The 27,374-nt window shown below is 40.7% G+C and overlaps 2 protein-coding genes across 7 annotated transcripts; one reads left to right on the forward strand and one right to left on the reverse strand.

Annotated features, from left to right (window-relative positions):
• The first annotated feature begins 884 nt into the window (after nucleotides 1-884).
• On the forward strand, nucleotides 885-13,613 carry ZBTB5 (zinc finger and BTB domain containing 5). 4 transcript variants are annotated; one of them, XM_026672963.2, is made up of 2 exons: nucleotides 885-1,028; nucleotides 10,723-13,613. In XM_026672963.2, the coding sequence occupies exon 2, from the start codon at nucleotides 10,727-10,729 to the stop codon at nucleotides 12,749-12,751; it is 2,025 nt and encodes a 674-aa protein (XP_026528748.1). In that variant the 5' UTR covers nucleotides 885-1,028; nucleotides 10,723-10,726; the 3' UTR covers nucleotides 12,752-13,613. The 4 variants fall into 4 exon arrangements, with proteins under 4 accessions (XP_026528748.1, XP_026528747.1, XP_087813532.1 ...); XM_026672962.2 differs by lacking the exon at nucleotides 885-1,028 and adding an exon at nucleotides 1,170-1,617; XM_087957406.1 differs by lacking the exon at nucleotides 885-1,028 and adding an exon at nucleotides 1,245-1,462.
• A 1,461-nt stretch (nucleotides 13,614-15,074) lies between these two features.
• Nucleotides 15,075-26,518, reverse strand: GRHPR (glyoxylate and hydroxypyruvate reductase). Of its 3 annotated transcripts, XM_087957408.1 has the most exons (10): nucleotides 26,324-26,465; nucleotides 25,075-25,189; nucleotides 24,635-24,765; nucleotides 22,337-22,409; nucleotides 21,510-21,626; nucleotides 21,111-21,199; nucleotides 18,982-19,086; nucleotides 17,948-18,083; nucleotides 16,085-16,215; nucleotides 15,075-15,315 (listed from the first exon to the last, which is right to left on the reverse strand). In XM_087957408.1, the coding sequence occupies exons 2-10, from the start codon at nucleotides 25,083-25,085 to the stop codon at nucleotides 15,194-15,196; spliced, it is 915 nt and encodes a 304-aa protein (XP_087813534.1). In that variant the 5' UTR covers nucleotides 25,086-25,189; nucleotides 26,324-26,465; the 3' UTR covers nucleotides 15,075-15,193. The 3 variants fall into 3 exon arrangements, with proteins under 3 accessions (XP_087813534.1, XP_026528752.2, XP_087813535.1); XM_026672967.2 differs by lacking the exon at nucleotides 25,075-25,189 and having other exon boundaries at nucleotides 26,324-26,518; XM_087957409.1 differs by lacking the exons at nucleotides 21,510-21,626; nucleotides 25,075-25,189 and having other exon boundaries at nucleotides 26,324-26,503.
• Between the last annotated feature and the right edge of the window lie 856 nt (nucleotides 26,519-27,374).

The raw sequence follows: 27,374 nt of genomic DNA on the forward strand, positions 1-27,374 counted from the left end.
TCCCTTGCTTTTAATAAGCTGAAGAACAAATTATGCAACATAAATAATGTAATAGGTGTAATTTCCTCTGAGTGTAGAAATGGACTTTGTTCTTAATTCCCACCAAAAATCCCAGTGGACTCAACTTGATAGGTATGAAAAGTAATTTTTAGCACACTGATGGGAAGAAAAAAAAACGTTTACTTTTCAGGAAAGGTTTGTTATTTTCCCTCCCATGGGATTTAGACCTTAAGATAAATAAAGTATTTCTTGCCTTAAGGCACGCTTAAACGAGCTGCATGAATCCTATTGAGGTTTCCAGAAATGAGGGCTATTGGCAGAGTAATGGCAAGGATCATAAAGAACAAGCACAAGCTAAAGAGATAATCAAGTTCTTTATAATGATTCAAGTGAATTGCATGGTGTAATTTTTTTACGTAAATTTATTGGGATGTCCAAAAAGATCCGATGCACGCTTTCCTAGGATTAAGATTCATATATACAGGTAACAATTTCCTTTAATACTTTTATAATGCCTAAGATGCATTGGGTTTTATATACATATATACGTATGCGAAAACACTTGGGAGAATTCGTTATTCTTCCGACTTTTTCTCCTTCCAGTATATCCCCCATTTAGGAAAACACACGCAATGGTGCAGGTCTCTGAAATTTCTGGTTTAGTGCTAAGTCACTTGCGGACTTTCCATCCGCAACTACCAAGAAGCAATCCCGGCTTCTGCATTCACCAAGGATCGCACGCACGCGCCGAACGTCCTCCTCCAACTGTCGAAATGCCAGTCTCCGGCGGATTTTGCGAGCCGCGAGTGGGCGACCACTTGCGTGACGTCACTTCCGTCTGGAGTACCGCCACAGCTTGGGGGAGGAGAAAGGCGGAGACTGGCAGCGAGTGAGTCCGCCCCCTAAGGAACGGAAGGAAGGACAAACGGACGCCACGGGAGTAGAGAACAACGGGTGCCCCTCCCTCCCGGAGATACGGAGTTCGGGACGGGAGGGGACGATCGTCGCCTTATTTTTTTCCAGCGCAGGTGAGGCCGTGCACAACGACAGTTACAAAGAGACGACCAAATGTTGGGCGCGCGCTGAGCTGTGATTGGGCAATGACATGCGAGTCTAAATGTAGGGCGCGCGCGAGGAAGGGGCGTGGCAGACGGCAGCGGGCGCGCTGCGCTGCGATTGGCTGCGAGGGGCGCGTTAGGGGGCAGTGGAAGGCGAGACGATGCGTGTGGCGGTTGGAGGGGCGTGCGCGCGTGTGTGTGTGTGGTGGGGGAGAAGGAGGTGGGCTTCACTGAGCTCTCGAGGGCGCGCGCTTCTGCGCTTTGGGCTTGAGCGGAGGAGCCGGTCGTGATCCGCGCGCGGAGGCATTCCGCCGGGTGCTTGGTGAAGGCGGGGATTGGTGTCGGCCGCCCGATTCTTCCCAGTGCGGCCCGGCCTCTCTACTTGTGAGAGGGGGGCTTCAAGGGTGAGGCACGCATGCTCCTTGGTGGTCCGAGGGGGCGGCGTGAATCTCTCGCAGACTGTCAACGAAAAGAGAGCGCGAGGTTGCTGCTGCTGCCGCCGCCGCCACGCCCCCTTTCCCCCCTTCCCGGGTTCCCGGCGAGGGCGGGGCATGGACTGGTGAGTGGCCTGAGGAGGCCTGGAGCGGGGGGGGGTGGGGGGCGTGTTCGCTTTCTGTCCACAGACCTTATCATGGGCCTGTTGCTTTGGAGAAGCCAGAGAGGGGCCTCCCCAATTGACTCTGGTGCTCTGAAAGGGGTCATTCAGCTCTTCTCCTCCCCGAAGAAGCGGGTTTCCATAGAGCGCTGCTTTGCTCGGCCGGTTGGAAACTTCTGTTTTGGGGCGTGTGTGTGTGTGTGTGGGGGGTTGGGGTGAAGTTTTGCTCTTGTCTCCTCCCTTCCAAATACCTATTTTGGTTGCTGAGTTTAATTTGGTTTGGGCCTTTGCTGGGGGAGGAAAAAGTCCAGGTACTTGAAAGCTGAACTTGAGTATCTTTAAAAAAAAAAAATCTTGCCTGTATCCGTGAAACTCTAAAGCTGTTCTTCCTATAGGAACCTACCCAACAGTAGAGATTAATTTCCTTGGTATCCTGGATTGAAAGGTGGATATATTTGTCAGGATTTTTTTTTTAATTGGGACTTCCAGAACAAATACATAGGTTAACATTTTAGTTATTTTAAACATTGTGGGTTAAGTTCACTAGAACCCTATTTTTTTTGAGGAGGTTTGGCTGTGAACAAGGTACCTTACATGTTATCTCTTACTAGGAATATCAACAGCATGTATGGCGTTTGTTTGATGGTGTTTATTAAATGTTTATTTTGAGATTTGATTTGGTTCTATGGAAAAATACCAACAAGTCAGTCTAGTTCAGGATAATTATCAGTTACAGTGTTGGATATTCAAATTACAAATTACTCTTGTTTAGATAACTTCTCACTCAGATCTTAATATTTGTGAAGGATAGGAAGTGACAGGGTGTAAATGATGCTACTGTTCCCATGGCCACAGTTTTTGTCTGATAATTCTAAAACATAGTTTAGAAGTCTCCATGTCTGACTCTTTTCATTTGGGTAATCTGCATGGCAGCTTGTTGTGATATCCCAAGTACCAGAGATGAAAGGAACCTTAAATAAAACACAAGTATTAACTAACAGCTTTAACGTTCCTTTCATTTTGTTCCTTTTATTTAGTGTATTAAAATACACTGACTAACTGCTATTAAGGTTGGTCATACAAAAAAAAAACCCTCAGAATTATTATGGGGTGCATTTTTCTCTCTGCTATATTCATATTATAATTAGATAGAAATAACACGAGAAAGTAAAGTGACAGGGAAATAAACAGACTTCTGTTGGATTAGCCTGTTTTTCTGTATAATTGTATTAGATGAGGGATGTCAAACTCAAGGCCTGGAGGCCAGATCCAGCCTGCGGGATACTTAGGTCTGGCCCACGAAGCTGCCCTTGAAACAGCAAAGGACTGGCCCGCGGTACCTCTGCCAGTGAAAACGGAGCTCCGGAAGGCCACAGGCGGTCTTCCTGAGCTCTGTTTTTGCTGGCAGAGGGTTGCAGGAGGCCATCACAGCCAAAACTGGAGTTTGGGAGCCTGTTTTCACCGGGAGAGCATTGGGCCGCCACAGGCACCCCAACACAAGTGATGTTGAGCTGGTCATGCCCAGCCTGGCCCCGAAGTCAAACACAGCCCTGATGTGGCCCTCAATGAAATCCAGTTTGACACCCCTGTATTAGACTAATGTACCAATGTACAACAACTATTTGGAGTTTCAGACAGAAATCTTTCTTCTTCCTATCTTCATGTGCTTGTGATTATACCTGGGATCTTTCTACATACTGCAGAGTTTTACCATAACCTTTCTGCTCTTCCTTAACTCTGTATCTTTTTTTTTTTTATTTAAAGGATTAGAAGTCCACAAACACCCATGTTTTTATAGAAGCTCAAGATGCAACTTTATCTTGAATTCTGTTCCCTCAGAATAGTCGTGTATACTAAAAGGCAATCGTTTATATTAATTTTTAAAAATATGCTTCAGAAGGATTGCTATACGCTATTAAATTGTATATTTTTTGTGGGATAAAAGTATGTTTTAGGGTGTAGATTTTACTTTATTTAGGCAAATGCAATTAAATATTTTTCATTGCTAGTACATACTTGCTGCTCCTTACTTTTCTGAGATCAAAATAGAGTAATAATTATATATAGCGCATGATAAAAACCACTTGTCCATTAAGAGATAGCTTTGTAAACCTTTGAAACTGTTGAATTGTTAACAAAATAAATTAAAACATCCATTTGGAAGGAATATTAAAAAGCATCCCTTTCTGAAAGTTAGAGGTGACTAAATAGGACCATGAAACCATAATTACTTGCTCCTTATCCTGTTTTATGTTGGAGCTGTAATGTCAAACTCAGATTGAAAACAGTATTAACTTATTCAAGAAAAGTGTGGGCACCACAGTCATATAACCATCCTAAATTATTCTATCTCAAATAGACATTAAGACTGTATATAAGAAAAAGAAATGGTCCTATATTTGTGACAGGTAGCTTATTAAATATTTATAGCATTTAGATAACATATTAGATAAATATGCAGTAGAAGCCAAAGGTGAGAAAATGCAACCAGCTTCCTAGTCCTGAATATTGAATCTTTTGCACTACCTCCCCCCAAAACAAAGCATCACAACAGCACAAGAGCTTATGGTTGTATCAATTTTGCATCTTTTGCCATTACTGCCAATAGCACATGGGAAATAAGGAATGACATACTGTAGCAGAGTATTTTTCAAGTGGCTCTTGAAGATATCTCTCTGGCTATTGATGGAAATAGGATTTTCATGTGTGTGAAATCTATACTTAATTAAATAAGGATTTAGCATGTTTATGATGGAAATCTATTTTATTTAAAATAATTTCATCAATGATATAATCCATTTAAAACCAACACCTTTTTAAGAAGCCCATCCTGATGTGCGCAAGCCTACACATATAAGGACAGATTTCTTAACCTAGGCTATCTTTTACATCTTGTTAATTTGCCATAGACCAAACTACCGATAAAAAAAATTTCTTCTCTTCTCCGAAGTAATAATTCTATTTTTATAATTCTATTTTTTTTTCCAAATGCAGTATAGAACCTTATAGCAAGCTACTTAGAATGGCACTCCTCTTCCACCTTTTGATCTATCTGCTATATATCCCTTTGTATTGTTGGAAGTTGTGATTCCCCTGTCTTCTAGGAAAACATTAGAAGAAAGGAAGAGGTGAAAACACAAGCAGGGTCAGCTCCATCAGCCCCCACCCTTTGTCAAGTAGGGCTTTTACAATAGCTGGAGCCAGCTTACTTTTCACAACAAAGGAAGGAGAAAATTACAGGCATGAGATACAGAGAAAAAAACCCTACAAACTAGCTAAGATCCTTTCCCATAGAAATCAAATGGATGGCAAGCTATAAAATTTGTGAAAAGCAAATCAAAAGGCGTAACAGGAAACTCAGGATATTGCAACCTAATGCAACAAACAGCTACTATAAAACAATTACCAAGATCCCAGGAAGAGATCCCAATATCAAAAGACAGGAACTCATCACACACACACAAATCAAAGACTACAAAGTTTCACACTTACAAAATCAAAGGATCTGACGGGTATAAAAAAGGGTTTCCCTACTCACAAGATTAGATTAATCCTAGGAACGCTGTGAGATTCCTTACCTGCCTTCCTATTAATAAACTGATTCTGACTTTCAACGCAGCTGACCAAATCATTTTGCATTTCTCCTAGCCGGGAAATTTGAATCCACAAAAGGAAAGAACTTTGCCTATTACAAAAGGCTTCTTTTTCCTTTCCTCAATTGGCGACTCTGGTGGTTTCCCGGACAACCTAGCCACCGGACAGGGTCCGGAGATCAAAACCCAGCCGGCATGGACCTTCTGTGTCCGGGGAGAGCATCCACGGACCCTGCCCGGGAGGGTCTCCTTGAGACTTGAACTCAACGGCTCAGATCTTGTTATTTGGACGAAAGACACACCAACATTCAGGGCAGTGATCTGAACCCTGAAATCAATAACAGAGTCACAACCCATCCCGGGAAGACATGAATCAGTTACTGCATGTTTTCCTAACTCAGGATGAACTATTGAAACTATTTTGAGAAAACAGCACAAATAACCAACCAACCTATTAAAGGGCAAAAGCTAATCTAATGGAAGCCCTAGAGGAAATAGGAAAAAAGCCCCTCAACTGGTCAGGATTTCAAAAGACAACCCAAAAGGAAAATCCTGATGCCTTTTGGGTTCATCTCTCAGAGGCAGCTGTGATATATGCCCACCTAGACCCAAGCTGCCAAAAGGACCAGAATTTTAGCCTCAGCCTTTGTGGACCAGGCTACTAGTGATATCAGGGATCACTTCCATTGTATTGTAGCTAACTGGCCCACCTTGGAAATAGCAGAGTTGCGCAGAATCGCAAACTTTGTCTATGACCAAAGGGATAAATTAAAAGAGGAATAAAAAGATATGAAAAGGAAGATAGAGAGACATGAAGAGCTAAGAGTTTTGTTGCCATGCACCATAATGCCAGGCAAGTACAGTGAAGGACTGCTGGTATCAGGCAGGGATGCTGGCAAGTGTAGGCAATGTAGGTGCAAACATTGCTATAAATGTGGTAAAACAGGGCATTTTGGCCGATACTGTAAACAAACTTGGTTTCGCAGTCAGCCTCAAGATTTGCCCAGAGGCTCCATGCCAAGCAATAATCCATATCATAGAGGTCAGCAGAAATATAACCAACCTCGCAAGACACCTACAGCCCTTTTCCACATAACAACGAACACAGAGATAATGATAGATCTCAATGGGGCCAGGGAAGGGAAGGGATGAGAAGCTTTCCCACTTGGAACTGAACCCAGAAGAATATTTCTTCCAACACTTTTAAAGAAGTGAATACCAAGAGATTGGGATGACTCCATTCCAAGATACTGAGGATCACAGGGTAAATTCTTCTACTTTATAGAGACTTTCTTCAGCTGAAGCTGCATGAACACTATATGTTTGGGCTAGCTAATACAAGAAGCTCTACCATTTCTGGAATTTAACAAATATAAAGGAGAACCACAGTCATTTGTTTAATTGTTATCTTGAATGGGGAATTTTGGTGAGTATGGCAATATGTCAAGGTACAAAAACAGAGCAAGTCCATAAGGCTTTTGCAGTTGTTGCAAACTGTTGTGTGTTGGAGGGTGAAACCAGGAACAAAAATCTGGTGGTGGTGTTTTTTTTAAAGACAGTATATTAAAGAACTGGATATATCCTATTCATTTCAATGTTCTTCCTGGCCCAGCAAATATCTTATAATCTGTACAGAAGTTGTGTGCAATTTCCATTGCTATATTTATTTTGCCTGCTCCCTTTTTTATCCGTCTTAGCAGCTTTGAACTGATTATTGCAGAGGATTTATTCCCATTGCTCTCTTAGTTTGAGTTTTTTCATTTGTTTTTCTCTTCTCCCTTCTTTTCTGTTATTGGACTATATACCTCTGTATAAAATTAGACAAAGGGCCACAGATGGCTCCTGGTGTAATAAGCACTAGAAATCCAAATTATTAAATATATTCAGTGAATATAGTTAAATAGCTAAGGCAGATAATAGATTTCTTCATGACTTTCAAAAATGCAATAAATAAAATTAATAATTCTATATCTCAAAAGCTCATTAACAAAAACCAGAAAAGCACATTTTAGTCTATTGTATATACATATATTAAATGTAAGGTATTTTTATTTATAATATTTGACTGACTCACTTAGAATCAAATGCTACTATTTAAAACTTATTCTCCAAAGCTTCAAGCCAAAATTGTTTTAGTTTGATTGATGGTTTTAAATGGACATGTTTGAGATTAAATCAGAGCTTTACTTATAAAAACTGTATGCTGCATAATTAAACTATTTCATATTTTTCTATTTAGGGCAGGGATGTCAAACTGGCTTTCTTTGAGGGCTGTATCAGCATTGTAGTTCTCCTGTGGGCGGGGGGGGGGGAGAGACGGGACGGATGCCTCCTGCACCACTGTGCCGGCCAAAACGGGGCATGGGTCTCCCATGCCTCATTTTCAGCCTCCATGGCCTCCTGCAGCATTCTTCTGACCAAAAACGGGCTGTGCGGTAGCCCCACAAGTCCTCCACGAGGCCCATTTTTGTCTGGCAGAGCACTGCTGGAGGCCAGGGAGGCAAAAAATGGGCCTCATGGGGCCTCTGCGCAGCCTGTTTTTAGCCAGCAGAGTGCTACAGGAGGAGGCCGAAAACTGGTCTTGGGGGGGGGGGGCTGAATGCACCCTCCCACAGGCCGGTCCTTTGATATTTCCAGGCCAGTCCTGCAGGCCAGATTTAACCCCACAGGCCGGATCCAGCGCACAGGCCTTGAGTTTGACACCCCTGATTTAGGGCATTTTTATAGAAAGTCTCAGAAAACATGTATAGACTCTTATTATAGTTTACTTGACCCTAGTTCCAAAATGTGACTATTGCATTGTGGCAAGGAAAAAGAAGCCTTGCCCTTTAAGGAAAAAGGCAAAACTCTTTCTTTTGTGGATTCAAATTTCCGGGCCGGGAGATTTTACTGCAAAATAATTGGTCAGCTGCATTGGAAGACAGAATCAATTTATTAATAGGAAGGCAAGTAAGAAGTCCTACAGTGTTTCTGGGATTAATCTAATAAGTGAGTAGGAAACCCCCTTTCTTATACTTCAGGTTGATTTTGTAAGAGTGAACTCTTGAAGTCTTTGATTTGTGTTTGTGTGATGAGTTCCTGTCTCCTGAGATTGGGATCTCTTCCTGGGATCTTGGTAGGAGTAATTGTTTTATAGTCCAATCTCTGTTTTTCCCTGATCCTTTGTAGCTATCAGTTTGCACCTGGTTGCAATACCTCGAGTTTTCTGTCATACCTTTTGGTAAATTTTTTCCTTCCTGCCATACTTTTTATGACTGTGTTTTGGTGAGTATTTCCTTTCATGTGTCTGAGGTTTTTTTTCCCTTTTCCTTTGAGAGTTTGCTTTTGCAAATTTTATAGTTTGACATCTATTTGATGTCTATGGGAAAGGATCTTAGCTAATTTGTAGGCTTTTTCTGTATCCCATGCAAAGTGAGGGCTAATGGAGCTGACCCTCCTTGTGTTTTCACCTCTCCTTTCTTTTAGGGGAATTTTCCTTCCCCTTTTGATATTTTAAAATTTCTTTTTATTTTCCTAGGAGAATCGTAACTTCCAACAGCATTTAGATTCAAACAGAAGATTATAGATGGAGTTCCAACTCTGCTATTTTTCTTGCTCTAGGAGATTTCTAAGATAACAAATTATATGCCATATTTCTAGATCAGCGAGTTCTATGAACTACTGGCAGGTTGGTGGCTGGGGAAAATGGCAAAATTGCAATAAATTATTGTTTCTGTCTTTCCATGAAATAATCTCATGTTTGTCTTGGAAGTTTATTTTTCTTATTAATAATAAGCAATGACATTCTAGCCCAAGGACTAGATTGTATTAACCAGGATTTTGATGGACTTGTGCTGTTAGGGATATTTCTCGAGAATGGTATTCAGGAATAGGCATGTTTTCCTACTTAAAATAGACTAATTTTGAATGCAAGATATTTCAGCTTTCATTAGAAGATGTTCTGGTAACTTTGTTTAGATAAAGATGTTTTCTAGTAAACCAAGCTTTTAAAAATGGCTCTATTCATTTTTGTCCCAAATACAAAAGTATCTGAATTATTTGAGGGAAAAGGAAACATTTCATCCAATTCTCAGTGTCTGCCCGTTTTTTCAGACAACTCACAATCCCCTCAGTTTCTGTGCTGGTTCTTTAGCAATTGTACTAAATTGACTCTCAAAAGTGTTTACTTCGATATAATCATTGAAAATTGAACAACAGAATGTATTTTCTATTGTTTAGATTGGAAAAAACTCCAACTTAATATTTTATTTGCAATTTGCATCCATTCATTGTTATTACTAATGAATTCATGACATGGAATACAGTTGGGACTGAAATTTTGGTTGTAAGTCGAGGCAGTCACCTGACTGGACTTGATTTTATGATAATTCTTATGGCAATCATTAAGCAAAATCATATAGTTGTAAGTTTGAATCATGCAGTTATTAAATGAATCTTGAGGTCATAAGTGTGAAGCCATTTTCCCCAATGGCCAGAAAAACATTGCAAATGATCATATGACCGCGGAACACTGCAAACCAGTTGCAGTGGGAATTCAAGTGACTGTAACTATGTTTTCCCTTTTCCTCACTCTCTTGCCTTTGGAATGCTTACCTGGCACTGGAATAATTATCAAGAAAGGAATTGCTTGTGTTTACATACATTGGAGAGGAAGGGATTACAAGAGAGCAAGCAAGCACAGCAGCCTGGTTGCTCTCGTATAATTCTTTCCTCTCCAATCTGCTCTGGTGGAAGGGGGGGGGGAGTAGGATTAGCATAGAAGAAATTACCTAAATATTGCCTCCTTGCTCTGAGGAGTGAAAAGAGGGCAAAAAAAAAAAAAAAGGTCAATCACAGAACAGTGCATACTCACTATAATGACAATTATACCGTATGACTGAAAAAGCTACAAAGGTTATAAATGCATGCTTGGTGGCAAAGTTATTTTTCCAACACCATCATATCTTTGTATGCTTGCTGAACAAGTAAGCAGTCAGTAAGATCTCGCAGTAAGCAAGGTCCACCTGTATTGTCAAAGAGACTCATAATTGACAGTGCAATATGTTAAATAAATGCTCTGTAGGATACCAATATCATCCATAATTTGTATTTCCAAAAATGGTTCTAGGTTTCATATAGGACTTGAGATCTTAAAATCAAAAACAATTGATGACTGTAATATAGAGCTTCTTTTGAGTTCATCTACCAAAATTTATATTAGGAGAGGATAGATAACATTTGGGAATGCTGTTAGTGCTGATGAATAAACTTGCCAGCTTGTCTTCTGGTAAGTGAGTGCCTTTTATACAGCACACCATTGTAGCAAGTATTTTGTGAGAGTAATTAATTCTAAAGGTATTCCCAGTCCAAAAAGTTTTATAAACTGTACTATAATAGGATCCCTTTTGTTTTTACAACTTCATTTTTTTGGTTGGGATAAAATACCAAGATGTTCATATGCTTATCTTTTTAAAGCATGTTTTCTTTTCTTTTGTAGGATCATGGATTTTCCAGGACACTTTGAGCAAATCTTCCAGCAGTTGAACTATCAACGGCTTCATGGTCAACTTTGTGATTGTGTCATTGTGGTTGGAAATAGGCACTTCAAAGCACATCGTTCTGTTTTGGCAGCATGCAGCACACACTTCCGAGCTCTCTTCACTGTAGCAGAAGGAGATCAGACTATGAATATGATCCAGTTAGACAGTGAAGTAGTGACAGCTGAAGCTTTTGCTGCTCTCATTGATATGATGTACACCTCTACACTCATGCTTGGAGAGAGCAATGTTATGGATGTGTTGCTAGCAGCTTCTCACCTCCATTTGAACTCTGTGGTAAAAGCATGCAAACACTATCTCACTACAAGGACATTACCCATGTCTCCACCAAGCGATAGAGTTCAAGAGCAGAATGCACGCATGCAGCGGTCTTTCATGCTTCAGCAGCTTGGGTTAAGTATAGTGAGCTCTGCTTTAAATTCTACCCAAAGCACAGAAGAGCAGACAAATCCTATGAGCTCGTCAGTCAGAAGCAACATTGAACAACGAAGTGCTTTTCCAATACGGCGTCTCCATAAACGTAAACAGTCTTCTGAAGAAAGGGCTAGACAACGCATTCGGCCTTCCATGGATGATTCTATCATGTCAGATGTTACTCCTGAAAGTGCACAGACTGTGGTTCATTCACGAGATGAATTTTTTTCCCCAGACTCCTTGAAAATTGTGGACAATTCTAAGACCGATGGTGTGAGTAACCAGGAAGATAATACCGTTATGTTTGATCAATCCTTTGGTGCTCAGGAAGATCCTCAAGTGCCCAGCCAATCTGACAACAGTGGGGGAACTATTTCTCAAATGTCTATGGCATCGCAGGCGACTCAAGTTGAAACTAGTTTTGATCAAGACACCGCTTCTCAAAAAAACAGTTTTCAGTGTGAGAATCCTGAGGTTGGACTAAGTGAAAAAGAACACATGAGAGTAGTGGTGAAATCTGAACCTTTGAGTTCTCCAGAGCCCCAGGATGAAGTGAGTGATGTCACATCCCAAGCAGAGGGAAGTGAATCAGTTGAAGTGGAAGGTGGAGGAGTAAATGCTGAAAAAATAGAACTGAGCCCTGAAAGCAGCGATCGTAGTTTTTCTGACCCACAGTCTAGTACCGATAGAGTGGGGGACATTCATATTATGGAGGTAGGAAATAACATAGAACACAAGTCCACTTTTAGTATTTCAAACTTTCTGAATAAGAGCCGAGCCACTAGTTTTGGTGCCAGCCAGAATCATGAGGACAACATTCCAAATACAACTAGTGACTGCAGAATGGATGGTGATGCCTCTTATTTAATTAGCCCAGAATCTGGGCCTGCTAATAGTCATTCTTCAGCTTCTGTTTCTCATGTAGAGAATCCTTTTAATGAGAGCACAGACTCGCATTTTGTCAGGCCTATGCAGGATGTCATGGGCTTGCCTTGTGTACAAACCTCTGGCTACCGTACAGCAGAGCAATTTGGGATGGACTTTCCAAGATCGGGCCTTGGATTGCATTCTTTGTCAAGGGCGGTAATGAGCTCAAGGGGGGGCGCCAACAGCTTTCCTGGGTATCGTCGCATAGCCCCCAAAATGCCTGTCGTGACTTCTGTTCGGAGCTCTCAAATGTCAGACAATGCTCCGAGTTCTCAACTGCTAATGAACGGGGCTACTTCCTCTTTTGAAAACGGGCATTCGTCTCAGCCTGGCCCACCACAGCTGACCAGAGCCTCGGCTGATGTTCTTTCAAAGTGTAAAAAGGCCTTATCTGAACACAATGTCCTGGTAGTAGAAGGTGCTCGCAAATATGCCTGCAAAATTTGCTGCAAGACTTTTCTGACCCTCACAGACTGCAAGAAGCACATTCGCGTGCATACTGGGGAGAAACCATATGCTTGCTTAAAGTGTGGCAAGAGGTTCAGTCAGTCGAGCCATCTGTATAAACATTCCAAAACTACTTGTCTTCGTTGGCAGAGCAGCAATATACCCAGCACTTTGCTTTAATTCTTTTCCTCTGTCCCATGTTGCCAATAATTTTAGGAAAGCGTGGAGTCTAAGAGGCAAACACTTACAGTGTGATTCTGCCACACACCTTAAAAAAAGGCTTGATTATTTTTAATACTTGTACCATACCTACCTCACAGGGGTGTTGTGAGGCTTAAACAACTTTTTAAAAGCGCTTTGAAATTATCCAGCTCTATCACAAACTAAAAAGATTGCAACCCTTGGGAGAAAGCCCCATTGAATGTTCTGGGGTTTATTTCCAAGTAAGCATGTTTAGGATTGGGCTGTACATATTACATAAGGATACAATACTTGGCATTGTTCTTTCTGATTGGATGGTCTGAAAGAATAAAGCCTACTTGTACAGCTAATGCATAATTAGCTAGTATTGTTATAAGATGAAGGGCAAACTTTTTAATGGCTTTTTTAATGATGTGAAAGCATTTATCTGTATAATAGGTCGCTTAGTGTGTGTGAACAACATAACAAAGAGCTCTTTATTGTGAAAGGTTACATATCTTGAAGATGAAACCATCTTTGCACCTCAAAGTGCTTTTAAAGTGTGTGATAGTTTAACATAGTTTTAGGGGTCTGAATGTATTTTTGATTGTTTTGCAGTAACATACACTGTGTAATGAAGGTGCTTACCTTGAATACAATGCAAGTACGTTTTAGACTGTCTGATATATGTGTGTGTGTGTGTATGTATATACACACACTTTTGAATACTGCAAAATTTAGGTGTTTCATAGTTTTCCTTTTGTAAAATCTTGTACTAGAAAGTGAAGTGTTTATGTATTATTCTTGATAGTGTTTCTAATCAATTTGTATTCAATGTGTTAAAATTCAACCTAAGTCTTAAGTCTACTGTTGTTATTTCAAATAATTTTCATTTCTTGGAAGTTCAAAGAAATCTGTTTAATCACATTCTTTGTGATTAGGATTCCTTTAAAAATCCTCGATCCTTCTAAAATATTTCTTCCCTTTATTACTCTATACAATACTTAAAGCCAAGTGGGTCTAAGAATATTGTGCTTGTATCTATGATATGGGACTTATTTTGCATTGGCAACTGTTAAAAAAAATACCTTAGTGAACTAAGGTTGGCATTTATCATGGCTGTTAGATTAACTCCCCATTTAAACAACAGTTTCTGTGTGTTTGAAGGTTAAGGACATTTTGGAATATTCCAGAGTTCTGCAGCATATTTTCATTTTTAAAATCTCACTTCTATAAATAACTCAAAATAGTAAACATATCTGTTACTTCTTCCTACCGGTATTTTTCCCACAGCAACCACCCTGTGAAGTGGGCTGGGTCAAGGAAGAGTGACTGCACTAAAAGACACCCAGCCTGCTTTCATGCCTAAGGTAGGACTAGAACTCAGGCTCTCCCAGTTTCTAGCCTAGTGTTTTCAACCACAAGACCAAGGTGGTTATTTTTTTAATACTTTTTATTATCCTACCATCAAATTGTAATACATCTCTGTTCACCAATAATTTCTGCTACTAAATGTAGTGTTACTGGTAGCTGTATCTATAGTCTCTGGTTTTTAGGCTAGCTCTGCAATCTATAATGTAATCCATAATTTTAATGTGGCTGAGATTGTGGATATAGCTGTGAGGAAAAACAAGCGACTATAGAAAGTTAATTATAATCTTTACCCAGATTGTATGAAAAAATTGAAACACTAATGTTTTTTTTTAATGCAAATTCTAAATTAGGGTTTTCTTTTTAAGATTTTAGTGACATCTGGCAGCAATTTGCTAAACTGGTACTTGTCAATATTGGAAACAAAAATAGTGCAAGATAGGGGAGATACATAAATTTACCATCTCGGTGGCACAGTCATTTCTGCTGACTCGGCTGCCAGCAATTTGGCAGTTCAAATCCCACCAGGCTCAGGGTTGACTCAGCCTTCCATCCTTCCAAGGTGGGCAAAATGAGGACCCAGATTGTTGGGGGCAATAGGCTGACTCTGTAAAACAGCTTAGAGAGGGCTGTAACAGCACTATAAAGTGGTATTTAAGACTTAAGTGCTATTGCTATTTGTTTATGTATTTACTGTATTGAAGAGTTAGTTGCTGATGGGAAGAATAAGGCTGTGATACCATCTAACCTTTAATGCAGAACGTAGATGTCTGCTAAAGTTATAGATATATTGAGTCTATTAAAATAATGTGTCTGCTTAAATGCACTTGTTGAAATAATTGACAAAAGAAATCTTTTAATTCTTAAGCTTGCTTTCTTACCTGTGCTGTTAATTGGACCACTGTAGATTTAGCATATTGCTTTTAAAAAATTATGACACAGAAAGACATGATTTATTATGTGTTCTATTTTATTTGAAAAGCAACAAGCTTAATCAGAATTGACTGGGGACAAAAAGTTAAATCCACCATGTTTAAAAACAATTTATACTAGCTTGAATAGACTAGCTTCTCATAGTCTAAGTTCACTTGGCATATTTTCTCCTTTCAAACCAGCCAAAAGATTGTTAGCAGCCAACACTGACATTGTATTCCTTGTTGAGTAAGTGGCACTTCCAATATGAGGCAAGATTACTGTTTAAGGCATGAAAGATTAAAAAAAAGTATCATTAATACATACTACATGTAAAGTGTAAAAACAACCCTTTGTTAAATTAGTGCATAAAAACTGCCTTTTAATTGCAATGTCAGCTTAGTCACAGCCTAAGTGTGCCAAACTAAGTGGAGTTACAGTGGTTCATTGTGAGAAAAGCAGAGTGAGCGGAATGTCTTGTTTTTCTTTTCCTCTAGCAGCTCTGATACTTTGGGAAATACTAGGCTGATGCTCTAACTGTACAGAGGCATAGAAAATAGTACTATAGATTGGGGATGTGGAATTATTTAACAGATCTTTTATGAGGGTGAAAGTTCATTCTCCAAACTTCTGGGTTGGTTTCCGAACATTTCGTTGCCAGCTAGAAACATCTTCAGCAGCGATGTAATGTTTCATATACAGGCTAGGTAATATCTTCAGTGGAATTTAGGGGGAAAGTATTACTTGGCTGGTAACGAACGTTCGGAAACCAACCCACAAGCTCGGAGAACAAACCTTCACCCTCATCCTACACCCGAACTACAGATATTTGCCACTGTTGCAGATCTTCTATGTTTAAATTGATCAACTGATCAGATTTCTAGCCCTTAAAATTGCAAAAATCTGCTCAACTATGTATCTTCTCCTCAAAACCACAGATCTCTTATCTGCAAGCTGATCAAAATGATCCATTATTGGTTGATGCCTGCCAGCCACCATCTCCATATCAAAAACAATGCCAAAGTAGCAGTGCAAGTTAGATCATCTTACCACAATTTTTGAGAGAAAGAAGTGGATGGTCTGTCGGCAGAGGTTCTGGGGTTGTGACATCTAAACCAGCTGCAGCAATTTGCCCATTCACTAAAGCTTCATAAAGATCATCCTGATTGACTACTGTCCCCCTGGATAAAACAAAATAAGAGAGATGGGATTTATGTATACTTCTTTTTTATTCTATTGTCTGATTCTTGGAGACCTGACAAGTTCCTGTGGCTTTCTTGGCAAGGTTTTCAAGAGTAGTTCGACATTGCCTCTGTGATAGGGCTATGAGAAAGTGGCTGGCCCAAGGCCATCCAAATGACTCTGCCCAAAATGGGACTAGAACTGTCTTCTAGTTTCTACTTTGATGCCTTAAGCACTACACCAAACTATCATGTTTTTATGTCCCATGGAAATACAAGAAAATTCCTGATTTTGTCCCTTTGTGGATTTTGGCAATTCAGAAATAACACTATATGTTATTTTCCTTACTTGTAGATCTCACAGGTGTAACAAACAATCTTGCACTTGGGGTAAAAAGTCCCGATATGTCACATGATGCTGCTGTGACAATGTGAGTTGGACACCCCTGCCTTAAAGCTTATTGCACATTCCCCCCCCATCATATTGCCTTTTCATATTCGGAGATATATTTCAAGATTCAGTGCTTGTGAAATGCCCTTCTCAAAGCCTCCAAAACAGAAAAAAACATTTCTAAAACTTTTGCCCAGCTAACTCCAGTGATCATATACCCCTAGCCACTCACCTGTGCTCTACCTGCAGATTAGAAGGGGATTAGCAATCCCTGTTTTTACAAAATGTTTTGCTTGGCTGTATCCAAAACAATTCCAAATATACAGGAAAATGTGACAGTACCAATACTCAAATTGAGAACAGCAATAGTGATAGAAATGATTTTAAGGATCAAACAGAAGGTGTCATTTAAGGCACAATCACTTCCTGATTGACCCCACACAAAACCCCCACCCCCCCCCCCTATGCGAAACACCTTCGCCCCCCCCCCCCCCCCCCCCCCGTTTTAACCTTAAATACACTGAGCAGAGGAAAGTAGATGGATTTCTCTCTGAAGTGGCTGAGGGTTGAACCTAATGATCATCATTTGATTATTTTCAAACATGGTGCTTGAATATAATGGATGCACAGAGAAAACTTTAGATCTGAATTATTTAAGCAACACATGATTCTGATAACACAGGAAGAAGTAAAACTGTGGAAATATATCACGGCAGTGGTAGTAACCTCCACAAAATTGGAACTTTATTCCAGGAAATAGGTACATTTCCCTCCCTTAACACAATGTCATGTCCACAACAGAAGCAGCAGCAGCAGCAGCTAATGCAAGGATAGAGAAATACTGAATGAAACATTGACTGAAATATCAATTTTCTTCAGCAATGGAAATTAATAATCAGCAAGACCTAATGCAGAATATCCCATGTAGCAATCACGGGCAGTAGGTTTGCTCTTTTAGGAATAACATTGTTTAAATGGTCGCATTATAGTGATGGATATTCAAGAGATACAGTATTTATCTACCTAGCTGTAGAATATCCTGTTGGGATGTTTACATACACAGTTTTCTCTCTCTTTGATTTGCCCATTTAATGAGTCAGCCACCAAAAGCATTTGATGTCAATCAACCAGTTGAAAAAGGCTGATCTATTTCCATATAGCTCAGTTTTCCTCAACTACCGTAGCTGAAAGTGGATTATTGGCCAGAGGCAACTTTCTCATGGCAGATGCAAAACTGAGAAACAATGGGAGCTGTGTGCTATGAAGAATACAGGTGAATCTGGGTGAATTCAGTGATATAGAATAGGAAAGAATAAATAATGGGACAATGTTTTTTTTCACCTGCTTGTATTGATGAATACTGATGTTTTCTTCATCTTATGGAAGAAGTCCCGATTGCACATCCCTTGGGTTTCAGGCACCAAAGAACAAGTTACAATGACAAAGTCCGACTCCTCTGCTAGCTTATCAAGGGATACTTGTAAAACAGAACAAAATATTGCCATCAATTATTAAGAGACTAGATTGCTTTTGCTGGCCTTCAGTCACCAGTTTTTCCAATAGGTCAGTTACAAGGAAACTTGCCAATAAGTCATTTGTGTGGGTGTAGGGTGATGTCATATTTAAGCCTAAACTATTTTCTTTTTAATACTTTTTCTTTTTTTTACACTTCACTGGTAAAATCAAGATAGACCATTGTTAAGCAGAGTGTTTCTTCTACTAGTTTTTAGCCAGTGATGTGAAGAAATAATTGCATCTCTATTACATTTGCCAACAACCACAGGAATAAACAAGGGAAAATAATGATCCTGATATTTAAAAATAATCCAATTAATGCTTACTTTTGAATGATTTAGCAGGTCAGTTTTAAGTTGCTGTAAATCAAAAATCTAAACATCATCTAATTTATGCTGCACTTTGATAATTTATCAATCTCCTAACCTGCCATCATCCAATGTAATATTTTTTCATCAATGATCCTGGTTTGTTCTGCCAACCTAGAGCCATGTGGGATGTTCTTTAGACAAAGATCAAAGTAAATTCTTACTTTCCTCCTATTTATATTTCAAATTATTTAAGGCTGGCATCTATATTCCTCATCCTCTTTAAGGAAAGGCCTGCATACCTTTTACAATTCCCATCATAAATACAAAGATTAAAATTTAGTTATATCTGTCCAAAAGTATAATCAAGTATTCCAAGAGTTACATCATGTAAATCTTGTTTAATCTCATGTTTCATTAAAGTTGTTTTCTATTTAAATCTTGTTTAATCTCATGTTTCATTAAAGTTGTTTTCTATTTAAATTGTTTAGAACAATCGGTGGATGAAAAACATATATAAACAAATTCATATAAATAAAACATAACTCTCACCAAACTCTGCTTTTAATTCCACAGCAGCTTCAGGTTTGGGGTGACGACCTGTATACAAAAACTTCTTGATTCCAAAAGGTTTCAGGCGATATGCTACGGCCTGCCCTAGAAGCAGAAGGAAAACACAAAAACACTTCACTCTTGGTGTGGTAGTTGTAAGAAATATAGTCATTTCTGAAAAATCAAAGGTGTTTTCTTCCCCAATTTGGTGTCCCTCAGATGTTAGATTTCAGTTCCCCAAAAATAACTTCCAACTAGGCAAAAGACTCCGCTATTAGCCAAACAATTAAGGAAAACAATTCCAGGATTATAGATATGAACCACAGCCATGTCTGATTAATGCAACCCCTATACCACCCCAACTTGGTCAAGTAGAAAAGAAAGAAAAAGAAGAGAAAAAGACTCCGGGCCCATGATTAGCCAAAAAATATACTTTACTAAAGCCAAAGTGGTCACAGAAGAGGCAAAGCTGGATCTGAGAATTTGGTGCACAAAAGATAAGAGTTAACTCTCCCTTGACTGGCAGGGGGCCAGCCAATCAATGCTCCATCGAATGAAAAAGTACTTTTCTATGGATATCCTGCTAGACGATAAAAGCAAACCACAATTAGCCATGTTCAACACTTGTCCTGAGTTGGTCAGTGCCAGCCAATTTTTTTTTGACTTAATTGCTAGTCTCAATTCATTATAATCAGCTCTACTCTAAGTACTGTCAGTTGAATCAAGTATATTTATTTGAAAGTGTATTTCAAATTATTTGGGTGGCACTGCTCCAAACAGACCCTGTACGTAATCTAGGGGTTCTTGACTCATGATTCCTGCTTGAAGAACAGGTGGCAATCATGGCCAGGAGGGCCTCTGTCCAACTGCAGGTTGTGTACCACTTACGCCCTTTCCTGGAGCAACAATCCCTACTCACAGTCACTCACGCCCTCGTCACCTCCCGTCTCGGCTATTGCAACATGCTCTACATGAGGCTGCTGCTGAAGAGCATCCGGAAGTTTCAGTGCAAAATGCAGCAGTCCACATGGTTTTGTGAAGACCTCAGCGCGCACATGTATCACCTCTCCTGCGGGAACTGCATTGGTTGCCGATTTGCTTCCGGGTGCAATTCAAGGTGCTGGTGGTCACTTCTAAAGCCTTCCTGGCTTGGGACCAACTTATCTTGAGGGACCATCTCTTGCCAGTCACATGTACCTGACCCACTAGAGCCAGGAGGCAATAAATCTTGCGGGTCCCATCCCCATTTGGTGGGACCCAGAAGAAGGGCCTTCTCTGTGGTGGCTCCTTCTCTGGAATATCATTCCCGCAGGCATTAGGCTGCCCTAGGGTGGGAAGGTTTATTTTACTAATTTATTATTTTATTATTCCTCGTTTTATTATTTTTATTTCTTTCACATTATTTTTATATTTATATATTAAGAGCTGTGGGTGGTGCAGTGATTGGAATGCAGTACTGGAGGCCACTTCTGTTCGGCAGGTCAGCAGTTCGATTCTCACCAGCTTAAGGTTGACTCAGCCTTCCAGCTTTCCGAGGTCGGTAAAATAAGGATGCAGATTGTTGCTAGGGGAAATATGCTGACTGTAAACTGCTTAAGGCTGTAAAAGTACTGTGAAGCAGTATGTAAGTAAGTCTAAGTGCTATTGCTAAGTGCTATATCCGTGTAAGCTGCCTTGAGTTGTCATGTGCGAGTAGGCAGCAATACAAGTTTCCTGAAATGTCCTAAAAGTGTCTACTCTTATTCTCATCCGGAGCAGTATTTGAAAGTCTGAGATCTGAATGACTGCAGTGACAAAATAAAAAAAAAGGCAAATCGGTCTCTTCTGGGGTAACAGTTATTCGTTTAAAGAGTAATCCACAGGAGAAAGTCCACTTTGCACTAGACTTGCTGATAAACCTGAATCTCAGTTTTGAAGTTCAAGTCTCCAGTTTTGAAAAGCTGGCACCACTGTACCTCTCCACTGTGTTGCGCTTGCTACTGTAGATACTCAGTTAACAATAACTTGGCATTGATTTAAAGTTTGAGTTGAGCTGCCATTTAATTATCCGAACCTACCTAATTGAAATCATTTTATAGGTAAAAGAAATTTGAATTTCCAGGTAGATATTTTAAAAAAACAAGGATTACCTATTCTTCCGAGCCCTATAATCCCAACTGTGCTGCCTGAAAGTCCGTAGCCGCACATCCAAAGGGGCTTCCATGTCGTCCAGCCTCCGCTGCAAGAAAAAAATCAAAATGCAAAAGGGGCATTAATTAATTACTTGCAAGAGGCCAGTACTATGGCTATAGAATTCTCCCTGTGCAGTCCAGCAAGAGACTTACAACTGTTTACTGTTGCAAACTCAACCTTTGTCCTAAAGGCAGCTGCTTTACCAGCACCGCCCCCTGAAATTTGCTAACATACAACAGTCATTGGATGACTAACATCCCAGAATGGTAGATATCTGATTACTGTCACCTCCAAATATTCAAGCCAGTACAATATGCTCCCCACCTTTTATCCCAAGCAAAATGGCAGATACTTACTTCTTCACTTCCACCACTGATTCGGGCAGCCTGCGAGATGTGGCTAGGAGTAAAGCTACTGTCAGCTCAGCAGTGGCATCGGTCAGGATGTCTGGCGTGTACCCCACACGGATACCACTAGAATTTAAAAAGGGGCTTGTTCTTTTCATTTTCGTCACCATTTCTTTGAGGCAGGCACTTTTAAGCAGGGTAATTGAGCACCTTAATCAATATAGTACGTAGGTCAAGGCAGCAGGGCTCTTACCCCATAAAAGAGTGGAAGTAATCCCTGGAATAAAACCTTTGCATATAAAGTAATCCAAAGCACCAACAACATGTTTTATCTTGTAAAATTTATATAATCGGAGAAGAGGTGCATGAGTGAACTGGCCATGGATGGGTCAATGTAGCATACAGAAAATAATAAAGGTAAGAAAGTGTTCTGCTTCCCCTTTGACATAATTGGCTTCTAAAAATGAATGTATGTAACGTAATAAAATACAAATGCTTTGTACTTTACAATAATCATAGTTTAAAAGCCAAATGGTTTGAGTATGTTGAGGCAAGTAACTGCAATTCTTAAAAAGGACACAATTCTTTGAACCTTAAAACCCAAGCTACTTTAACCAAGCCCCAACCAATTAGTGATTTTTCAAAAGAACAGCCTTTCCTTTAAAGAGGTTGGACCTGCATTGTATATATTTCAGTTGCTGCTTTTCCAGGAAAAAGAACTCTGGGTTTTAGTGGCGAAAAGAAATTGGGCAGACTTAAACCTCCCACTATAATTCTCTCCTAATCTCCCCTGCTCTGATGTAGAATAGCTGAATTTTAAATTATACAAGACTTACCGTTTTTTAATTTCATCAATAGCTAGATGGTCATATCCCACTGACAATGTACTAATTACTTTGAGGCTTGGCCCTGGAAAAAAAGGAAGACTGCATGCTCAGAATGAAAGCCATTAAGATGAAAACAAATATTATTTACAGCATGGCAAATAATAGTTTATATCAGCCTTATCACCCAATCAACTATTGTCAAAGGTTGGCAAGCAAAAAAGATGTTTTTCAGTCTTTGAAAAACCTCGTTCATTAATAAGACACAGAAAAATTGGGTAAGATTTAATATGAACGTTTAAAAAAAAATCAAAAGAACCAATGAATGGAAGCCCACTTTTTATGTAACTGGGTTTACAAACTTCATTTGCACCATCAGTCAACAAAAATTTAGTTCAAGCATTAAAGTCCACTAATCCTAATCAATCAGTGGAATAGCAACTAATGCACAAATACCATCCTTATCTCAATCAAACATTTTTAAAAGATTGTTTTCTTTTTAGTGTTCATTCAAAGCAAACCACAAACCTTTAGTAAGATTCTGGAATATATAAAAGTTCCCCTGTCCGGTCGTGTCCGATTCTAGGGGGCGGTGCTCATCTCTTGTCTCTTAGCCAAGGGAGCCAGCATTGTCAGAAGAAATTTCCGTAGTCATGTGGCCAACATGACTATATGCCAAGGCATACAAAATGCCTAAGTGGTACCTATTTATCTAATCGCATTTGCGTGCTTTTGAACTGCTAGATGGGCAGGAGCTGGGGCAAGAATGGGAGCTCACCCTGTTGCGCAGTGCTTGTATCTCAAACCCGGGCTGTCTGCTTTCCAGCTGACAAGTTCAGCAGCTTTAGCCACTAAGCTATTGCAGCCCCTTCTGGAATATATAACTATCTAAATGGACTTAAATACTTATTTTGGGTGAACAGTCCAAATCATATATTGTTAACGAACAGAAAACTGTACAATTCTATTTTCAGGCTTAAAAATGGCCACAGCAGTTTTTTATGGATTTTAAAAATCCAAATGTTTAGCAAGTCTCTTTCCCCCCCCCTTCCCCTTTTTTCAGCTCACTAATCAACTGCCATCTTATGAGGTCAATGCGTGAGGAGTAAAAACTCATCACAAAAAACCAATGCACTTGCACAACCAATAGCTGTGCAAGAGGAATCTTCGGCTCAATGCTGGAATAAGAACCAAAATCCCTTTGCCCCAAAACCCATACAACACCTGGAGGGGGGCAGGAGAATTAACAGAGCCTTCCATGCATTCTTACTGAGGTTTTGTCATAAAGTAAATTGGGCATTTCTGATAAACAAGTTAAATCCACAGGATGACCTCCACGTGTGCAATCCTAATTCAGACTAATACATAAATATTCAGTTCCAGAACAGGCTATTCTGAGGTACTTTAAGAGCCTACTCACACATTCAAATGAAGTCCGAACAACAGGATCTTTTATATGCAAACAAACCATCATTTAAAGGATGAGATTAATTACTTTTATGTTCAGCACTTAATAGAATCAGGGCTTAAAATTCTTCAGCATTATGGTTTATTATATTTAAAGACAAAGGCCAGAATTTCTTCAGCAGATACCACAGAAGCGGAGAAATATGAATGCAACATAAAATGAGGGGATTTAACAGCACCTCTGGCTCAGAGAATGTTTTTCAGATCCAGACTGTCTGGCCAGATATCCTGAGGGGTTGGAGGCAATCCTTCACAGAAGGAAGGAGACAGGAAGGAAAATAAAGCTGGAGTTGGATCCAATCCCAATCATCTGAGGCTCTTCCTCTGAAAGGAATTAGAAAACTAATTTTGTTCTCCTAGAGTGAAATACTGCATTATTCTCAAAAGTTACCAAAGCAGCTAATAAAAATTTCCCTGCTGTGTAATAGTTTGGTGATAGCGAGCAAGCTAATGTCTACATAGGTAACCCTCAACCTATGACGACGATATTGGAAAATTCATGGCTAAGTGTTGATATCATTAAGCAAGACATCACACGATCGTGACTTGGAAGCCTCCCTGCCGTCTTCCCCATTGACTTTGCTTGTTGGAAGATGGCTGGGAAGGTCACAAATGGCAAACATGGTACTCTGGGATGCTGCAACTACTGCATATGCAGGCTGTGGCCCAAGTGCCACTGTGAGGACGCTGCCATGTGCAAGGACCAATTGTAAGCCATTTTTATCAGCGCCATCGTAACTTTGAATGGTAGCTAAGTGAACGTTCGTAAGTTGAAGACTACCTGTAAATACCTCCATACACACAACCTTTTCAAGCAATATTGCTGCTCTTCTCCACACTCACCTGCCGCATCTAAGACTTCCTTGTCTATCCGGTCAGACAGGAGACACAGGAGGCCATCTTTGCCAGCTACCCCTGCTAGCAATTTTGCCTGTGGGATTGGTTCCTCTGAATCCCACTGTTGGATGTTGCAACTAAAAGGGAAGGAAGAGGCAAGCCAAAATTAGATCAAGCAGCAATCCAATGTCCTGAAGGCTGCAACCTTTTTATTGCTTAAGCAAACAAGGACAACTAATTGCGAAAATAAATTTTGGGGACTTTAGGGCAAAGTTACTTAACTTTGGAGTTATTCGGTATTCCTATTTTCCTATCCCAGAGGATGAAAAGAAGAATGAAAAGACAGCTACTCCTTCTCACAATGAATAACAACTTTGATAAAACAAAGCTCACCCTGTTCAATATTTAAGGAAAATAAGATATTGTTAATATGTACATGGACTTGCATTTTAGACATTGAGTCCCAATCACAGAGTAATTCCCAATAATTTCTACTCCCAGGGATCAACTAGAGAAGACCCCGAGTGGCTATGACCTTCTTCGGTTTGGACTGGCCAACAACTGTGAAGGACGATAATAATTTTGGCAGCGAAGTGGGAAATTGTAATAGAGCTAGTACATATGGCTTTAACGTTTGCCTCTATCCACCTGGGCCAATGGTAGTTTAAGGAATTTAGATGGGCGAAGGCAAGACTAAATCAGGGTTCGTACCAATCTAGGCAACTTTTAAGACTTGTGGATTTGACCTCCCAGAATCCCCCAACCAGCCATGCTGGGAGTTGAAATCCACAAGTCTTAAAAGTTGCCGAAATTGGGACACCCCTGCTCTAAATTAACACTGAAGAGAGGGGCTCCTGCAAAAAGGAGAGGTCCGATCCATGTCTTCACAGCAGAAGAAGAATCCCCAAACGCAAAAGAAGGAAGAAGGCTAAAGGGAGAAGAAACTTCTCTTTAGAAGCAAGCCTTCAAATTCAACTTGGGAGAACGCTCCTCTCAGCCGGATCTGCCCGTTGCCTAACACGGAGCAGGATTGAACCCGTGGTTATTATACCTGCCCTTCCCCCTGCCGTCTCCGGGGAGAAGGAAGCAGCGAAGCGGGAACCTGGGACTGCTGCAACCCGCGCCCTCCCCGCCGCCTGTAGCCCCGCTAGAAGGCATTGCAGCTGCGGGCCCTTTAAGCGGCCCTGATCCGCACCAGTTACAGTGAGCCCTCGGCTCTAATGGGAAGCAAGCCTTTCTTTCTTTCTTTCTTTCCTTTCTTTTTTTTTCTTTCTTCCTTTCTTTCCTTTCTTTTTTTTTCTTTCTTCCTTTTTTTTTACAATGCCCCCCCCCCGTTCTGTTTACACGCGCGCACTCGCTTCTCACGAGCGCGTGAAGAAAACTTTGGACACGCATCCGGGCTGCAAAAATCCCCAGATGTCAGCCCCCGGCTGAGAAGCGTCGGTTTTGGCGGTCCAGATGTTCGCAGCCCCCCGTCCCCGTCCCTCTACTCCAGTCGCCTGCTCAAAGGCGAGCCACCCAACCGGGGAGGGCGCCCGCAATGGCCGCAGTCTTTCCGAAGGGCAAAATCCTTGAGGAAAAAAACACGAGCCGGGCACACACACACACACCCTTCGGGGAAAGAAAGAGGGGGGAAAAAACTAACAGATTCCCCTTCCTCTATTTGCGTTTAGGAAGCCAGGCGAAGCCACTTACACGCCGGCCTGAGCCAAGACCGCCTGCCCCGCCGGGGGGATCCTCCGAGTCACAAAGACCTTCATGAGCTGCTGCCCCGCCGAAATCATCCGAGCGTCTCGGCTGGAGTCCGGCTGGCGCGGTCCGGCCTTCGCCGCCTCTTTCACCCTCGGCCCGGCGAGAGCAATCGGCCCGGCAGCGCCCCCTGGTGCTCGTCGCCCGCCAGGTTAAACATTTACCTTCCGGGCAACCTCGGCGTTGGAGGGAGCCGTGCCTCCCATGAGCTTTTGGAGAGCCTTATTTTCGGGTGAAAAGAAAGAAAAGGAAGGAAGGAAGGAAGGAAGGAAGGAAGGAAGGAAAGAAAGAAAGAAAGAAAGAAAGAAAGAAAGAAAGAAAGAAAGAAAGAAAGAAAGAAAGAAAGAAAGAAAGAAAGAAAGAAAGAAAGAAAGAAAGAAATGCAGATCAGATTGGGCGCAATGGAGCCTTGGTCTGTGGGTGTATACTAGGATAGTTTGGCAGGTGGAACAGTGGCGATTGTGCAGATATGTGTGTAGAGGAGGGGATGGGAGCAAGGACTGTATGCTCAGGATCCTAACATTAGAGTGTATGTGTTTTGCGTTACCAGGAAGCAGCAAGAGGTTTGATCAATGTGATATTTGGGGCAAGAAAGGTAACCAGCTCAAAACTGGCACAAATGAGAAAATGCTACTTGGGTGCTTGTACCAGTACTTGGTCGGCAGTCACAAGCTGAGAGGTCCAAGCACCTGAGGGTAGGACAAGAAGCAAAAGGTGGAAGTTAGTTAAAGAGAGAGCCTACCTGGAACTAAGGAGAAATGTTCCCACAGTGAGAAAAATTAACTGATGGAATGATTTGCCTCCTGAAGTTGTGGGTGTTCTATTGCTAGAGGTTTTCAAGAAAACCTTGGGTGGGGTGTGTGTGTGTGTTGGATTAGAAGACCTCCAAGTTCCTTTAGAGCCCCTATGATTTTATGTTATGTTCTCTGTACTTTTTGATATGTAGCAGGAAAAGAGAGGGATAAGTCATCTCAGGGACCTTGGTTTGAACAGAGAA

Source organism: Notechis scutatus, chromosome 2 (genome assembly GCF_049901735.1).
Source record: "Notechis scutatus isolate UNSWTSFEM ecotype Mainland chromosome 2, rNotScu1.2, whole genome shotgun sequence".
NCBI classification, from domain to species: Eukaryota; Metazoa; Chordata; class Lepidosauria; order Squamata; family Elapidae; genus Notechis; species Notechis scutatus.

What these genes read in the sequence shown, in the direction of transcription:
- GRHPR (XM_026672967.2), bottom strand. Translation starts at nt 26,412, where the DNA reads ATGATTTCGGCGGGGCAGCAGCTCATGAAGGTCTTTGTGACTCGGAGG. An exon ending in TCAGTGGTGGAAGTGAAGAA is followed by an intron (nt 21,200 to 21,509) that starts GTAAGTATCTGC and finishes TTTTTCTTGCAG; the next exon opens with CGGAGGCTGGACGACATGGA. An exon ending in GTATTCATCAATACAAGCAG is followed by an intron (nt 16,216 to 17,947) that starts GTGAAAAAAAAC and finishes TGTTTTATCCAG; the next exon opens with GGGGACAGTAGTCAATCAGG.